Genomic DNA, 12,354 nt, shown 5'->3' with positions numbered 1-12,354 from the left:
ACGTTCTTGGGAGAAGGTAGCAAACAAAATTTCTGCAACAGTAAGTGATGCTTAGAGAAAAATGAAATCACTGAGCGATGCCAGGACTGATTACTCTGCTGCACTTGAAAAGCAGAGATCGCAGTCTTGTGAGCCCAAAGTGGTTTCATATGGACTGCTGCATTTGCGGTTTGTGCTTGAAACTATAACCTGTCAAATTAGAAGCAGGCGAGGCCTATGCTCTTAATGGTTCCACTTTCTACTGTCTACACTTATGTCTCTAAGTTCGGCATTTTTTAGTCAGTTAAACTGTTATGTGGATGAGCAGAATCTCAAAACTGCTCTTTGTTATATTGGTTAAAAGAGATTTAGTTAACAATATAAAGCTTAAAGGAAAAACTGCCAATCTGATTTTTAACACATCACTGTAACTATTTTTATCAACTATCGATATTTTATTATCCTGGTTATCACTATGTCACATATAATTACAGAGAAGAGGAGGAGAAACTGCATAATTTCCCAACCTTTCCCTCCCCTGCCTTTCCAAATATTTTATTGTCTTTAACTTATACCTTACTGACTCATCATTTTTCCAGGCCCACAGTAGCCTGCTATTATGAGCTTAGTGTTACAATATGCTCCATTTCTCCTCTTCTCCTTGACTGTGGAATGGCCTTCCAGGCAGTGAGCTTGGTTGACAGAGATTTTCCCAGCAAAACTGAAAAGCTAATTGTCGTATTTTATTAACGTTTTATGTAGAGTCCTTCCTTAATGACTCTTTCTTAATGCCCGTTAGTTTAATATAAAAATGTTTTCTTTTTAAAAGCATAGACAACAAACATTTGCTCTCCATAGAATGCATCGTAAGTGAAACCATGCCACTAAGCAATCATATCCTGTTTAGGCCATAATGACATCAGAAATATATGTTTATCATCTGCTTTGGACAAGTTAGCATGATTTTGGCCCACGGCAAAGCTGAACTAAAATCATTTGCAGTTGCCCCAAACCAAGATAACCACACATTTCTAAGGTAATTGATACCTAAAAAGAACATTGCCTTTAGATCACAGTTCATGATCTAAGCATACTAATTCTTTAAAGAAGGTTGTTAAAGTTTACAAAGCATGTATGTCTATTGGACTTCCTCCAAAATTTGACATGAAATAATTATATTTTTAGCATGCATAGAGATTATGATAAAGTAGGCACTTAGCACGATCTTTTGGAATTCTGGATTACCTTTCTCGTCCAATTTAAGGAGAAGGGGAAAATGGAAATTTTTTTTTTTACAGGTAAAAGTATAACAATAGAAAGATTAAGAACAATGCTTTGTATTTTGGAAGGCACTCAAATGAAATCAGTCACTTTTATTTTCAAAGTATTTAAGGAAACAATAATTTTATGAATAGATAGCTCAGGCAAATAGAAGTTTTGTGTTTATTGTGAAAACATAACCAGGGAATCCAAATACATCACTAGGTTTGTGTTACAGTGATGTAAAGCACGTAACTGCCCTGAATATTACCTCAGCTAGTGAGTCTATTCATAGCCTACAGATGTGTCCTGAAAAACAGCTCTTCTGCTATATGCCAACACAAAAGTGGGAGAAATGACCTTTGCCCACAAAGATAACTGGATGGTTTGGGACAAAAAATAAGTTTTGGATAAAATGGTAACAGTAAAAGTAAGACTTGGAAAGAAGTTTAGGGAAATCGACTCCTATTCAAAGGAGGAAACAGAGAAAGAGAGCACTGAAGTTGTCTCCCAAAGTCATGTCTGAAGGCTGCACAAGGCTGCCTTCAGACATGTAGACAACAATCAAAGAACAGAAGAATAGAACCAAATAGCATAAAACCACTGCAGTGGCTATTCTATTACTGTAAAAAGGATAGAATGTACTGTACCTCCATTCTTTCTTGTTTAACTTCATCAACTTCATCATCTTCAAACATTGCCAAGAGTTCTCCTGTCTGGTCAATAGAGTTGAGAAAGTCTTGGGCAATTTTTTGTCTTTTGTTTGCATTATTGCTGCCACTCAATTTGTCTTCATGAACATAAAAGGAGGAAAAAAAATGTGCTTAATAGGTTAACACAACAGCAATCACTACATGTACTGAATATTGCATATGAAATTCAGAATTGGAATTTGCTCAAAATAATCTTTAAAGGGAGAATCTTTGGGCACCTGGGTGGCTCAGATGGTTAAGCATCTGACTCTTGATTTTGGCTCAGGTCATGATCTCATAGTTCATGAGATCTACTCTGTGTCAGGCTGTGCACTGATAGCACAGAGCCTGCTTGGGATTCTCTCTCTCTCTCTCTCTCTCTCTGCTCCTCCCTCACTCGGGTGGGTGCACGTGCACTCTCTCCCCTTCTCTCAAAAATAAATGAACTTAAAAAAAAATAAGGGGAGAATCTTTGCATCCAAAATAAAAGCATAAGTCATGCATAATTAAATCATTTATGCACTAAATCATTTATGCATGCCAAATAAGACTGAGAAAATAAAATACCAAATTTTCAATTAACATAATAAAAAATGTGAATGGACTGATCAAAATTCCTTACCAAAAAAAAAGGAGGTCCTCTCAGATTTAGAAAAAGAATCCTGGTATAGCAAGTACTGCCGCAATACATTTGAGGCCTAAAGGAACAAGATCTTACTCTTTTTCTCTTAAGAGATAAAACTATCATACTTATTTAAAAGCAAAACTTAACTTTAAAAAAGTTATTGCACAATGTTAGGAGGGAATAATACTATAGGCCATATAGTTTAATGTATAAATATCAGTGTGAATTAGTGACAAAGAATTGGATTATATTTTAAGTGATAAATTACATGCACAGATACCAAATAAAGAAAACCTATGCATCTCAGGTGAAAGTATCCAGTCCTTCACCATTAAATATGATGTTAGCTGTGGGTTTCCCATAGATAGCTGTCTTGGTCACTTTATAGCACAGATATATAAATATATTGTAGATTGGATGGCTTAAAAAATACCTATTTATTTTTCATAATTATAGAGGCTAGAAAGTCCAAGATCAGGTGCCAGCAGACCTGGTATCTGATGAAAGCCTGCTTCCTGGTTTGCACATGGACTGTCTTCTATTCTCAAATGGCAGAGGGCAGAGAGCAAAAGCAAGCTCTCTTGTATCTCTTCTTGGAAGGGCATGATTTCCATTCATAAACGTCCCTCCCTCATGACTTAATTGTTTTCCAAAGGCTCTACCTCAAAATTAGGTGGCAACATAGGAATTCTGGGGGGACACAAACATTCCATGCATAGCAATGGCTTTTATCAAGTTGAGAAAGTCTCTTAGTTTTTTTGAGTGTTCTTCTAATGAAAGACCTTAAATTTTTTTCAAACGATTTTTCTACATTCATTGAATGATCATGTGGTTTGTGACTTTTATCCTATCATTATGATTTTTCACATTTTTTTTCTAAATTTAAACCAATNACACGGGGCTCGAACCCATGAACTGTGAGATCATGACCTGAGCCGAAGTCGGACGCTTAACCAACTGAGCCATCCAGGCGCCCCGGGATATACTCTGTTTGGTCATGGTGTATAATCCTTTTTGGATGTTTCTGGATTTAATTACCTAAGTATTCTGTTAGGGATTTTCACAATCTATATAAAAAAAGACATTAAGTAAACAAAACGGCAACCTACTGAATGGGAGAAGATACCTGTAAATGATGTATCTGGTAAGGGGTTAAGATCCAAAATATACATAGAACTTACAGAATTCAGCAATAACCCCCCCCCCAATAATCTGATTAAAAATGGATAGAGAACCTGAATATTTTTCCAAGATGTACAGATGACCAATAGACACACAAAAAGATGCTCAACATCATTAATCATCAGGAAAGTGCAAATCAAAAATACAATGAGATATTGCCTTATACCTGTGAGAATGGCTAGAATAAAAAAGGCAAAAAATGCCAAGTGTTGGTGAAGACGTGGAGGAAAAAAAATAACCCTGTGCACTGCTGGTGGAAATGTAAATTGATGCAGCCACTGTGGAAAACAGTATGGAGGTTCCTCAAAAAACAGATTGTAGAAGTACCATATGATCCAGTAATTTTGCTATTGGGCATTTACCCAAAGAAAATAAAAACACTAATTCAAAAAGATAAATGCACCCATATGTTTACTGCAGCATTATTTACAACAGCCAAACTACAGAATCAACCTAAGTGTGCATCAATAGATGAATGCATAAAGAACATCTACACACACACACACACACACACACAGTGGAATACTAATCAGCCATCCACACAAAAAAATGAGATTTACAACAAAATGCATGGAGGGTATAATGTTAACTGAAGTGCTTCAGAAAGAGAAAGACAAGTATCATATGATTTTAGTCATATGTAGAATTTAAGAAACAAACAAAGATAAAAAAGACAGACAAAAAACCCGACTCTTAAATACAAAGAATGGACAAGAGGTTGCCGAAGGGGAGGCAGAGTGAAGAAATGGGTAAAAAACATAAAGGGGACTACGAGGTGTAAGCTTCCACTTACAAAATAATTAAGTCGTGGAGATGGAAAGTGTAGCATAGGGAATATAGAAACACAAGGTATTAGTTTTTAGTTTTCTTTTCTTGTGATATCTTTGGTTTTCATATCACAGTAATACTGGCCTTGAAGAATGAGCTGGGAAAGGACTGGTGTTAATTGTACTTTAAACATTTGGTAGAATTCATCATGAAGTCATTTAGGTCTGGGGTTTTCCTTGGGAAAGTTAAAATTACTAATTCAAAGAATTTACTTGTCATAGGTCTACTCAGATTTTCTATTTGACTCAGTTTCAGTAGTTTGTGTTTTTATAGGACAGAAAGTAGATATTTATAGAATTGGTTATATGAACCACTGTATTTACCATTTCTGCTTTTTTTCATTTCTTTCTAAAATTTGAGAAGCCACCTTTGCCACTCCTTACTTCAATACAACCTTAGTACCACCCATCTCACTTATGTCATTACTGTCAAATATATTACATTATCTATAAGTTATGCACTTGAGATTACAATCATATATATTGTTTAATACATTGCTTTTTAAATCCATTAAGAAAGAAAGGAAAAAATATGCAATTATATGGTCTCTTATATCTACCTACATAATTACCTTTACGGTATGTATGTATGTATGTATGTACGCATGCACGCATGTGTATGTGTGGGCGCTCGTGCGCGGGCACGTGTATTCAAATTATTGTCTGGTGCCACTTGCTTGAGCCTGAAGAACTTACTTAGCATTTTCTATATGGATTTGCTCGCAAGAAATTCACCCAGTTTTTGTTTATCTAGGAATATATATATTTTTGCCTTCACTTTTGATATGTTTCTTGGTTAACAGATTTTTCTTTCAGTGCTTTGAGTATGTCATTCCATTGCTATCTGACCTATATTGTTGCGGGTGTTTTTGGTTTTTTTTGACCTATATTGTTAATGAGAAGCCAGTTGTTAATATTGTTCAAGTTCCACTGTATGTGATATAGTGCTTTTCCTCTTGTGGCTTTTGTGATTTTTCTCTGTCTTTGTCTTCCAACGTTTCTAAAAGAATATGTCTGAATGTGGCTCTCTACGTGATTATCCTAATTGGAACTGCTAGGATGTATAGATTAATAATTTTCATCGAAGTTGAGAAGTTCCAATGATTATCTTTTTGAAGATTTTTTTCTGTTCTTTTTTATCTCTCCTTTCCTTCTGGTAGGCCCATTATGCATATGTTGGTTTGTTTCATGATGCCTAAGATTTCAGAAAGCTCTATAAATTTTTCTTTATTCTTTTCTCTCTTTGTTTTTCAGACTGCATAATTTTAGCAATCTGTCTTCAAGTTCACTGATTCCTTCTTCTTAGTTCAAAGCTACTATTGAGCCTCTTTCCTGAATTTTTCATCTTAGTCATTGTGCTTTTCAACTTCAGAATTTGCATTTGTTTCTTTTCTATAACTTGTCTCTTTATATTAATCTTTTCTAAAATAGTTTTTATTAAAATTCCAGTTGGTTAACATTCAATGTATGTTACAGCCGGACAGAATACCAATTCAACACTTTCATTCAATACCCAGTGCTCACCACAACAAGTTCCTTCCTTAATTTCTGCTTCTGAATTGATATTTTCTAGTTGGTGAGACATTGTAATCATATCTTCCTTTTGTTCCTCAAAAAATGGTTTCCTTTAGTTCTTTGAGCATGTTTACGGTAGCTACTTTGAAGGTTTTGTGTGCTCAGTCCAACATCTGGGCACCCTCAAAAGCGGTCTGCGTTGTCTGCTTTTTTTTACCCCTTTTCGTGGATTACATACCTGGTTTTCTGCATGCCAAATGTTTTCTTGTGATTGTTACCCTAAGCGGACATTTTATACTGTAGCAACTTTTAGATAATAATTCCTTGGGACTTGTTTTCTTTCCTGGAACTTGTCATTATTTGCTTGTTTGTTTTAGTGATCTCGCTAGACTGGTTCAATAAAATCTTTTTCCCTCACGGCAAGTGGCCTTGGAAGTTGCTCCTCAGAGGGCACAGCCTGGAGCACGCAGCTGGTCTCCTCAGTCACCAGGGAGGACTGTGGTTTTAGTCAGGTTCTCTTTGGCTGTCACTTTTCCAGCTCTCTTCATTAAGTTTTTGGCGGGTTTGACTCTACCGTTATCACACACAGCCGTTAGCTTCCACTCACTTCTGGCTGATGGCTTTATTGTTTTCAATTAAATACTTTTGGACATAAAATGTTCCACAGATGGGCTTCAATCATGTCAGGCCCCTTTGCAGAGTCAAGATGCAGCTAGCCTTTACATTTTGCTCTGATTTTCATACATTAGGTTAAACTTGCATAAGAATTCCAACATGGTAAGTGGGATAATTTTTGACTTATGAGAAAAGTGATCCTCAAGTTCACATAGAGAGTAAGCAGAGAACTGAGACTGATTAGAATTTAGGTCTGTTTTGCTCCAAATCTGTATTCTTTATGCTGTCTGAGAAGCATTTTATTTCACCTGGATGACTAGCGTTCAGATATAAAATTCTATGAGAATTGCAGGAATATTAAGTAGGCACCACTGCTTAAACATTTGATGTGAATTTCTTTCCTTGTTTTCATTCTTTTCTTTCCTTCTCTCTTTCCTCCTTCCTTCCTTCCTTCCTTCCTTCCTTCCTCCCTCCCTCCCTCTCTCTCTCTTTCTTGTTATTACACTTGCTAATTTGGAGGCATTCAAATTTTACCTCCAAAATTTGTTAACTCTTCAGTTGGTTTTGAGTAGTTTTCTGGATTTCTTAATCCAGTAGAGTTGGTTTATTTATCAATGTATTTATTAACAATGGACACTCACTACTCATACATATATTCAATGTAAAATATATGAGTTATGTCTAAAACATATGTATTTATTTTGACTTAGTAAGTACTGTTTGGTACATTTGTTTCAACTTAGCACTGTTTGATTATGAAACATTAATATTTTTTTCTAAATACTCTGAAATGGGGAATTGAGTTGGAAAATCAGAAAAGGAAAATTCTCTATTCTGTTAGGCTGTTGGTAAGATTTCAAACACAGTACAGAACCACCAAAATGGGGTGACTTTATATCATACCACATATCAGATACTTTCTATAATACACCGAGAAAAACCCACGTGTCAATTTCAGATATATGTAATAATAGATTTGGCTCTGTACACCCATGACAGAAAAACTATGCTTGCTAAGATCAATGATATTTTGAAACAACATGATTTTCTCAGTGTCATGGCATTCTGATATAAAACAGGTCATATGATGAAAAGAACTGACAGACCAGATTACTATGAAGCCACATAAATAGAAAATCATAAGATTTAACTGCCAACTAAATAGATACTTGGGTAATTCCTCAGCTACATTACTTAACAGAAGCACAGCCATCCTACTGCGATGGGACTGTCCACACTGACACTGCCTCAGTGTGTCACCTGGGCACCCGTGCCACGTCACTCTCCGTTTAGTGTGTTCTTTCAGGTTACCTTCCAGAAGATCATCCTCATCTATTCCCTTGACAATCTTGGATTTGTAGTCTCGGAAAAACATGTACTTCAGTAGCCTTCTAAGCTTTTTCTATTAAAAATGAAATAAATGAAATAAATAAGAAACCTTATACATACATTCACTTTACAGATAATAGACTACTATGATAACTCAATTTAATAAACTTGTGTCCAGGATCACTGGGGAAAATACAGCAATTCTCAACATATTACCATAAATAAAAGGTGTCATCATACTAAACGTAAAAGCTAAGACAGTAATTTTTTAACTAATTTTTAAAATACAAATTATTGTCAAATTGGCTTACATACAACACCCAGTATTTTAAAAGCACTTTCCATTTTGCAAGTATCCAAAGCTCTAGAACTGCAGTAATTGGTTTTTTGTTTTTCTTTGTGGTTTTTTTTTGGTCTTATAAAAAGTTTTAAATTCTTCCTGAAGATTGTGATAAATATCACATGCTCCATATTAAGCTAACTATTCTAACTTGATGAATTTTGTACACATTCAAGACCAAATTTTATTTTTCGATGTGATTTATAAACATCCAGACAAGGATTTTGTAACAATTGCTTTAAAATGCCAAGCAACCTTCCTTTTTATTCCTTTCTGCTCTCTGGAGATCTTTTTCTTTTCTTTTCTTTTTTTAATTTAGAAGAGTTGGCTTATATTTTATATTTCTGGAAAACTTTCTATAATCTGAGAAACATATTTTAAATGAGACTCAAAGCTGATGAATGATAGTTGGGTCTTGATGGTGTTCTTGAGGTTTATTAAAAGACCGTAATACTGCTTACCTTTAAAAGTAACTGATAATACCTTATAATCTTTGTGTGCTTACCCTTAGAATGTAGTATTACTGGCTCCTGAACTTCAGGTTTAAGATTCCTAATTATGGCCAAAACATAGTACGTTTCACAAAAGCTCTTTTTACGTGCATCTTATTTGATATTTATTTATTTATTATTTCAACCCTGAAATACAGACAAACATAATCATCTCCTTTTTACACAGAGGGAAACTGAAGTTAAAAATTATCTTACAACCAGCAGGGCCAGAAGTAGAACATAACCTTTGAACCTGTTTCTTGCTTTATGATTTTAAGTGAAGTACCTACCTTACAGGACCGCTGTGAGGAAGAAATGGAGGTAGGAGTGAAGTTGCCAGATACAATACCGTATGCAGTCAATAAAGAAAGCTTGCAAATTAACTGGAATTCCTAAGAGAAAAACCATGCACCCACATATGGGTCTTCTGCTACCCTTCTTTTCTCTTTGCTCTGATTGCACACAATCCTTAGATTTAATTTTGTCTTACATTACACCTACGTCAACTACTTTAACTCTGTTTGGAACATGTCAGCATATAAATACAATTATTATCTTGCAGAGGAAGATGAGAACTCTCTGCCAGATATCATATGACAGCTATGTTTGCAGCTGATGAAAGGTTTCTGGTTAAGAGTCCTCCTGGAAGCGGAGGAGTGTTGTCAATTAGTGTATGTTTCTGTAGTTTCAATACGATTTTAAATTTCGAGTTTCCCAAAAGGCAGGAAAAAGTGTCAAGGGGGACTGTTTTTTTGTGCGAGCCTCTTTACCTCTGCCATGGAAAAGAAAAGGTGATTGGACATACTCTGTCAAGTACTGATGCTAACTGCAGTGTTCCCCTGCTGCCTTCATAAGGGACCTTGGCTCCAGGTCCTCATTTCTGCCAACAGCATGCTCCTTCCTCATAGCACAATGGCTGCACAGTGTCTATTTCTCCTTGGTCCTCCAAGTGTAACAAATTAATCAAATCCTGCATATTTGTACTTTTTCCCATCTTTCTGAATCCATCCTTCCTATCCACTTCAGAGTCAGCATGCTCGTCACATGTTGCCTTGATTATTGAATCAGCATCTTAGCCAGTTCCTTTGTATTTGGTCCATTCTACAGAGACCTTCACTTCAGCAAATTCTACAGCCTCTCATCTAAGCACACAACTTCAAAATTCTGCTCCTTCAACCAACTCATAAAGGTTTCCTACACCAGATTATAGCTACTTGATAGTGGAGACATTTCTTTTCTCTTCCTTTATAGTCCTCATACCATCAAAGAGTTAATGGAGAGTTTATAAAATTTAACAGTAGACCGGCCAAGGTGCAATTTATAGGTCTCTGGATCTCACTGCATGAGGAAGAGAAAATAGGTGATCTAAGTTCAGTCAACCTTTGGTCTAACAGAATTAAAAGGTTTCACAGATATAAAATAATTGGATATTGGAAAGGATGGTAACAAGGTTATCCAAAAGGTCAGATGGAAGGTCTTCTGATAAAAAATAGAGCCACAAGCATATAAAAGATGGTGGAAGAGGAATGGGTAAACGAAAAGGCCAGTGAAAAACAATGGAGCAATGACATGGACCATCAGAAACTAAATGCTGCCTGCTCGTTTGGGATAGCAGCTTCCATGCTACATGGTGCTTATTTAGCTAGCTTTTGCACATGTAACTTTCAGATGACACTTTCAGTAAAATTTTATAATGTATTTTCAACTAGGTGCTCATGGAAGATCTTTAGAGACTGGTAAATACCAGCCTAAGTATTTTATTTAATACCAGAGTTCAAAGAGTAAGAAAGGTAATCTTCAGCCATAAAAAAACAAAACAACCCTCTAGCCATTATTATGTTTATGCTACTGAAATACTCATCTTGATTGATTTATTTTTCCCAGAATGAACCTTGAAACAAGCCTTGGAAAGCCTGTAATCCTGTGTAAAATTAGAAAGAAAAAAGTTGCCACTCAGTTCTACCCTACTTATTAGAACTACACACACAAATGATATGCAGTGAATATTATGTAGCAATGAAAATGTCTAAATATATATGTAAGGATAAGTGAGAAGCCATTGCTAGCATAGTTTTACATAAGTGCCTGACCCACATAAAACAAATAGCAAGTTTCTTGTAGTAAACCATTTTGTTGAGCAAAGTTTGAAGACTAAAACATCAGTTTAAAAGTTGTATTCCAATTTGAAAGCTATATAACAAGGACCCAGTTCCTAGTATACATGAATTAAACACCACACATGGCATGTCAATGCAATGAAATTATTTTACATTACCTTATCTTTGCGCATCAAAAACAGAAGGTCTTCGGCAGAGATTACTCTTGCTCCCCGAAGCTGAGAAACTTCGGCAGCTTGCTGTAACTAACAACAAAGAAAACTTAGGACTTTTTTTCTTAATAATCTAAATTAAATATACTACAGTCATGAGTTCTCAAGGGAGATAAATATACCAAGAGTTAAAAACCTTTGGGAATAATCTGGCAATCACATTACTGCTTTTAAAAGCAAAATGTCTAATGTTTTAAAGTAAAAAAAATGCAATTAAATTAACTTATAAGCCCACCTGTAACTGATACAATAAACAGAAATCCTTGATTTCTTTCATGCAAAAGAAAAATCATGTGCAGCTTCCAGAAATGCATTAATGCACCTGAAAATAATTTTATGAAATTTTATCCTCATATCCACGTGAGCAATGGTTTCACTCAGTATCACTAGTTGAATAAGTATATTATTAATCTGAGCTCCCATGCTGGTATGATTTGAAATAGGCCCATTCAGAACTTTAAAAGATCAACAAAAACAGTAGCTGCTTCTAATATCCGAAGGGAAAAAAATAGTTTTAGTTTTGGCAAGTCTTCAGTGGGCAAAGGATTCAGTCCATAAATCATAATACTGGACTGCATTAATTTCTTTCCACACTGATCACATGCACACAAAAAGTTAACTGTATCTGGAATGCACAACACAAAACATACTGCATGAAAAGTTAGATTCCCCCTGAAATGTTCATCTGGGCCCTTATATCTACAAAGTTGAGAGTTTTCTGGAATTCAGAAGTCCTAGAAACACAATCTTACTTGAAAATGACCTGGAAAATAAAAGAATGTGAAAAATGATAGTTCTATTTTCTGGCACAGGCAAAATCGGTTTCGTATTTTGATTAGTTGGAAGGAACATAAAATATGTCCAGATGAAAAAAATAAAGATACTGGAGAAAACCCTGCAAATATGTGCCTGTAACTTCTTCCAAATTTGATCAAACCATGGTGATTGCACCACACCATTTCTATCCAATATTATAAAAATATTTACATATAAAAGCTGTACCTAAATGCATTCTTCTTGGAAAGGAATACATCTAACATATTCCTGAGAACTAATCTTTAAAAAGTGACACACTGTTATCTTAACAATTATAAGGAATCGAATAGTGCATTTGTACTAAAGAAATTCTGCTTGAATGTTTAAGCGATTTTGCTAAGTAAGCTTCAAACC

The 12,354-nt window shown here is 35.3% G+C and overlaps 1 protein-coding gene across 5 annotated transcripts in view; it reads right to left on the bottom strand.

Moving 5' to 3' along the window:
* SUPT3H (SPT3 homolog, SAGA and STAGA complex component) overlaps positions 1-12,354 on the bottom strand; it is a 538,181-nt gene that overhangs the window by 136,697 nt on the left and 389,130 nt on the right. For all 5 annotated transcript variants that reach the window (XM_077764860.1, XM_077764863.1, XM_077764859.1 and 2 more), the window contains 3 exons: positions 11,131-11,217; positions 8,007-8,097; positions 1,890-2,029 (listed from right to left, as the gene is read on the bottom strand). In XM_077764860.1, coding sequence (XP_077620986.1) covers positions 1,890-2,029; positions 8,007-8,097; positions 11,131-11,217 — 318 coding nt within the window. The remainder of the gene's footprint in view (positions 1-1,889; positions 2,030-8,006; positions 8,098-11,130; positions 11,218-12,354) is intronic.

Source organism: Crocuta crocuta, unplaced genomic scaffold (genome assembly GCF_008692635.1).
Source record: "Crocuta crocuta isolate KB4526 unplaced genomic scaffold, BGI_CrCroc_1.0 scaffold44, whole genome shotgun sequence".
Lineage (NCBI taxonomy): Eukaryota > Metazoa > Chordata > Mammalia > Carnivora > Hyaenidae > Crocuta > Crocuta crocuta.
The sequence above is the reverse complement of the archived record's forward strand: the minus strand, read 5'-3'. Positions and strand labels throughout refer to the sequence as shown.